This window comes from Saccopteryx bilineata, chromosome 4, assembly GCF_036850765.1.
Source record: "Saccopteryx bilineata isolate mSacBil1 chromosome 4, mSacBil1_pri_phased_curated, whole genome shotgun sequence".
NCBI lineage: Eukaryota > Metazoa > Chordata > Mammalia > Chiroptera > Emballonuridae > Saccopteryx > Saccopteryx bilineata.
Genome location: NC_089493.1, coordinates 12,006,637 through 12,012,636, shown reverse-complemented (window position 1 = coordinate 12,012,636; position 6,000 = coordinate 12,006,637). Strand labels below are relative to the sequence as shown.

General features: G+C 50.5%; 1 protein-coding gene across 1 annotated transcript in view; it reads left to right on the top strand.

Annotated features, from left to right (window-relative positions):
- The first annotated feature begins 1,909 nt into the window (after positions 1 to 1,909).
- The window catches only part of SLC24A4 (solute carrier family 24 member 4), a 171,328-nt gene continuing 167,237 nt past the window's right edge, over positions 1,910 to 6,000 (top strand). The window contains exon 1 of the mRNA XM_066273894.1: positions 1,910 to 2,018. Within this exon, the coding sequence (XP_066129991.1) occupies positions 2,012 to 2,018 (7 nt within the window). The 5' untranslated portion in view covers positions 1,910 to 2,011. The remainder of the gene's footprint in view (positions 2,019 to 6,000) is intronic.

Sequence of the window (6,000 nt, the reverse complement as noted above, 5' to 3'; positions counted from 1 at the left end):
GCCAGACCGTGAAAGGCTTTGCATACCCTGCCAAGACAACCGGGTCTGATTCTGAAGGTGCGGAGGCCTGAACAGAGACAAACAATTGGTGCCTAGACCTTGAATACTAAACTTCCATTCTAATATTTGAAAAAACACTAAGACTCGGTCCCCTTGACCTCTATACTCTGACATTGACCTCGGCTGCAACTCCAGCTATGTCTCAGCACACTTTCAACTAAAACTGTTCTTCCAAACAGTCAAATATGACTTTCGGATCTCACTGATCTATTCCTACTTACTACCAACTGCAGTTGGACGATTTGCATGATGAAAAGTGGGAAGATGAAATTGTCTTCTCCTTGGAGAGATAATCTGTGCACCTGCCATTTGGAAATTATTCCAAGTTCATGCTTCAGGAGAAAAGTTACAAATTGCTCCCTGGAACGGAGCTAATGTACCCCATCCGCAAGCAATCTCCCTCGTGTCTCGGTGTGTTATTAGCTGGAACGTGTCCTTGGGGTGGCCTTGGGAAAGCGAACAAAGAGCCATGGATCAAGGTCACCATTAGGGCATTTGCTCATTCACGTATTAACTTTTTATTAACAACAAATGAAGTGCCCAGCACCAGGCAACACGTATGAGTAAATCCACTTACGTGTATTGAAAAACACATCTTCCCCCACTAGAATGCAAGCTCCGTGGGCAGGGACTTGGCTTATCTGATTCACTGCTTTGTCGCCAGCCCCTATTCTAACAGTATCCAGCATCTAGTGTATGCGAGAGTGTCAATCAATATCTACCAAATGAACGAATAAAGGAATGGAAGCATTCACGTTGCAATAGGAAGAATACTGGGAACCTGGGTTTCAATCCTAGAATCTGATCGTGAGCAAGCCAGTGTCTTTATCTATAAAAATAAGACTTGCTTAACCTTCTAAAAGTTAAGGCAGGGGTCCCCAAACTTTTTACACAGGGGGCCAGTTCACTGTCCCTCAGACCGTTGGAGGGCCAGACTATAAAAAAAAAAACTATGAATAAATCCCTATGCACACTGCACATATCTTATTTTAAAGTAAAAACAAAAACAAAAACAAAATGGGAACAAATACAATATTTAAAATAAAGACCAAGTAAATTTAAACCAACAAACTGACCAGTATTTCAATAGGAACTAGGCTCCTCTCACTGACCACCAATGAAAGAAGTGCCCCTTCCGGAAGTGCGGTGGGAGCCGGATAGATGGCCTCAGGGGGCCGCATGTGGCCCGCGGGCCATAGTTTGGGGACCCCTGAGTTAAGGGTTTGATCCTCATACTGTTGAGTGTGTGCAGGTCTGTGTCATGTCCTCGTGTATCTTTACCTTTCTGAATGGGAGAAACGAATCTGAAAAATATTATAAAATGTCACGCATTCTAAAATGTCACCTCCAACTCCACAGGCCCCCAGATAATACTAATTGATAACAGAAACAGGGACTGTTGGGAACCCAATAGAAGAGACAGTAAAATGTAGAATGAGTAATTGCTTCTTTTTTTTTTTTTTTTCATTGTTGGCATGGTTTTCAAGAGCCAGAGGAAGAGCAGAAGTCCTAGCAGCTCTCACGCTGCCACAGATGTCCTGTGCCAGTCGATGGAACTTTCTCCAGCCCCCTCATTACACAGTCAGCAAAGTGAAGCGATCAGCAGACAGCTCGGCTGTCCACCCCCTCTCCCCTTTGCTTTTTGGTCAAGTGAGTCCTGACAATGGTCAGCAAGCCTGCTCTTCCTGGGCAGTTAAAACGGTTCAGATAATAGGCCCACAGACGTCAGTCCTGTATTCACCCGCTGACAATGGCTCAGTTCTGCACTGCGGCATTATTCGAAAGCCCACTCTGCAACAAACGCGCCTTGAAACACGTACAAATACATCCTCCCACCTCCAACCCAGCTGGAGACTTTGAAAGATAAGCGAAACCAAGCTGGGCTCTAATGAGAAGGGGATTTTCCTGAGCACGAGCCAGAGGCTGGCAGAATCTTCATCAGCCAACCCAAATGCCAGGTGAGTTTTAGATTCAGGACAGAACCTGGACGCCACGTCCTGCCTGCCTCGCAGAGTTCCAGTTGATATGGTTTCTCCCAGGCTTGGTCACAAACCGAGGCAGAGAGGGTGTGCGACCTGAGATGTTTCACAATATCCTGTTCAGATGAAAATATCGTTCTTCTTCCCCCTGGCAAATTTGTTTCACTCCTGAAGTGTCCAACTTAGGCCATTCTTGAAGATTATTAGAGGCCCTGGGTCCCTAAAACTTCTCTGTAAATTATAGAAGCAGTAGACATGCTTGTCATTGTCATCATCTTCATCATCAACATCATCATCATCATCATCATCATCATCGTCAGGTGTGCTTGGACCACTGTTTACAGCTTTTGCTGTTTTGTCACTTGACCGTTGCAATACCTCTATGGAGCACATGAGGCAGAGACTCCCACATTTATACATAAGGAACGGGAGACTCGCGTGGGTGAAGGGACAAGCTCAGGGTCATCGGCACACACGTTTCGGAATCGAAGACTTCTGGTTGAGACTGACTCGAAGCTCACCCAGTCTTAGTCGTCTCTTCTACAGCATCCTGGAGGGACAGTTGCTTTTCTGTCTCGCTAGATCAGCGGTTCTCAACCTGTGGGTCGCGACCCCGGCGGGGGTCGAACGACCAAAACACAGGGGTCGCCTAAAGCAATGAGAATACATTCCGAATCATAACTGTAGCAAAATTACAGTTATGAAGTAGCCACCAAAATTATTTTTTGGTTTGGGGTCACCGCAACATGAGGAACTGTATTGCGGGGTCACGGCATTAGAAAGGTTGAGAACCACTGCGCTAGATTCTTCTAGGAATGAGCCTACTTCCTCACAGGAGAACTGCTCCACCCCACTGTTGGTGACCCCTCGATGTTCTTTCTATTACAGAACCCACGTCTTCCTCCCTGTGTCTTACAGCCAGTGCTCGGATCTACGTTGGCTACATGGAACAGGTCGAGTCCTTCTGTAGGACCATCTTCCATATGTTTGCGGGTAATTTCTATGCCTTTTACTTCCAGGCTTTCTTCTTTGAGCCAAATAATTCCCCAGAGTTTTAAGATACCAACACTATTATTGTTACTCGCCGTGGGATGTGTTTTACATGGTTAGACTTCCATTTAAGACGGGACCATCAGAACTTAACATGATATCCTACCCATGGTCTGAGAAATGGAGCAGCGCTGGTCCTGTCACCTCCCTGGATTAGGACCTTGTACTTGTATTAATGCCACCAGAGCCTGCACAGATTCTTTTATCTACCTTTCACCTAGAATAATGGCACATAGGGAAGGTAGGATTTGATAAAAAAGAATCCTGAAATAATGAGACATATGAGCTTTTTGGGGAGGAAATCAAGAGCCTGCCATGCCGCAGTGGAGAGGTGACACTGGGGATGGGACGGTGCGGACCGTGGGCGCTGGCTGCCGGACAGGGCGGTCAGAGCCAGCGCAGGAAAAGAGGGCCTCGGCCCAGCGTGCAGACACTTTCTCTGCCCTCCCTGGCAAGGCCCCGAGTTCAGAAACCACGTTTGCTGACTGAGCTGCTTCAACCCTCCATCCTGTGGTTGCCAAGGTGACTGAAGACCTGTAGAGTAGAAATTGCTAGTGGTCCACCCAAATCTGTTCTCCCCTGCCATTAGCTACTGGGTCATAGCCGGCCAGGTGGCCACATAAGTAGAAGTGACAGTTCCCAGCCCTCCTTGCTGACAGGTGTGGCCGCGTGGTGTGCTCACCAGCGGACTGTGAGCAGGGCTCCTCCATGTTGCCCTCTGCCTCTCCCTCCCGCACCAGCTGAGACACAGGAAGTGGCAGGGACCTGACTTCAACCTTTCCAAGGAGGACAGAACCCAGGGCAGTTGTTCTCACACTTGAGCTCATCAGAATCACCCGGAGGGCTTGGTAAACACAGATGGCTGCCCCCCCCCCCCAGGGCTTTCCAGGGTCAGCCCAAGAATTACACGTCTAGCAAGTGGTTTCCAACAGGTGATGCTGCTGCTGGTGGTTGTCTGTGAGCCGCGCCTTAGGCATTTCTGCCAGGAGGGTGTGCCCACGTTCTGGGCAGGAGATGGAGACAGCCAGGACCGGACCTCAGGCCTGGGGATGGAGAATGCCTCTGAGGAGAACCTAAACCCAGCAGGGTGGGGCTCCTGTCCAGTTGGCAGGGAGCGGTGGGCGCCATGTTGTGGTCGCAGCCATGGAGGGTGCTGTCTGCGTCCCTGAGCCCCGGAAGCAGGGTCTGCCAGGGACTCAAGATTTTTTTCCTTTCAAGTCTCTGAATCTGGGCTCTCAGGCTCATTTGACGGGACCAACAGGACTCTCATCTGGGACACAGGGTGCTGGCCACCCCCAATCTGGGTGGGGAGGCGCTGGCCCTCTGTCCACCCAGAAGAACCTCAGCGGTCAACCCCTATTCTGTCCACCCGGGGTGTCCCATGCTCGTCCAGCAGCAAGTCCCCCGTGCTGGCTGGCTGAGGGGACCTGTGGGGCCAGCCGGGAGCAGGGGTCTATTGAATGCTTCCTGTGTCCCTAGGCATCGAGCCGACTGCTCTCTGCACTTTCTCTCATTTTGATTCGGTCATTTGTTTAATTTATATCTGGATTCATCTCAAAAGGATTTTAAGGTAAATTTGTTTTCCAAGCCTCAGAAAAACCTGGTGAGGTAAGGATTAGTGTTTCCATTTTGAAGACCTTGAGCTGCCGCTTAGAGAGGGAACACGGCACAGTGAGTGGGCGCCACCCACAGCAGAGCCGGGCTGGGACCCGGTCCCGCGGACTCAAACTCGTGGTCTCTTTCTCCCCCTAAGAGGCTTTTTAAAGAGAATGCTGAAGCATTTTTTTTTTTTTTGTATTTTTCTGAAGCTAGAAACTGGGAGAGACAGTCAGACAGACTCCCGCATGCGCCTGACCGGGATCCACCGGGCACGCCCACCAGGGGGTGACGCTCTGCTGCGACCAGAGCCACTCTAGCACCTGGGGCAGAGACCACAGAGCCATCCCCAGCGCCCGGGCCATCTTTGCTCCAATGGAGCCTCGGCTGCGGGAGGGGAAGAGAGAGACAGAGAGGAAGGAGAGGGGGAGGGGTGGAGAAGCAGATGGGCGCCTCTCCTGTGTGCCCTGGCCGGGAATCGAACCCGGGACTTCTACATGCCAGGCCGACGCTCTACCACTGAGCCAACCGGCCAGGACCTGAAGCATTTGATACACATGAACGAACATATGTAATGTCTACGTGGGTTATAATGGATGACAATGAACGTCCCTGTAGAACCCCCTCTCTCGGGCCCTCTGTAGGCCCCACTTGCCAGGGACCTGCCAGGGACCACGATGGCCTGAGAGCTCTATGGTTTTTGTCCTGTGACCCTCACATGCCCCGGGAAGCAGGCCTGTCCCTCTCAGCATGCAGATGGAGAAACAGAGCTGCTGGGCTCTCCCAGCCAGGTCAAGTGACAGTGTGGGGACTGCAGTTCACAGAGCCCAGGGCTTCCACATCTCCTGCTTGTCACACCCTCTGGGGACATTCTTGGCAACGTGGATCCCTGAGCTCTATCCCTGCCCTTGTAGGTCAGAATTTTCGGAGTTGTGACCCAGGAAGAACTGTTGCCAAGACTCCCCAGTGGACTCCGATACAGCTGACCCACAGCCCAGGTTTGGGGGACTGGAGTTTCCCAACGCCACACCACGTCACCACACCAAGTGACTGAAGACAGGGGACAAAGCTACAGGACTGCAGGGAGCTACTTGAGTCGACCTACTCATGATTCCCAGTGACCTACTCAGGGACCCTCCCAACACAAACATACAGACCCTTCCTCCAGGCAGAGGGCACACTACCTCAAAGATTGTCATCGTCACATATGACCATCAGTTAATAAGTGAGTATTGAGGGTTTCTAGTATGTGGTGCTTATAAGGTAAAATGAGTCTATCGCTAGAGTGTACCGAGGACTCGAATTCAGCATTCTA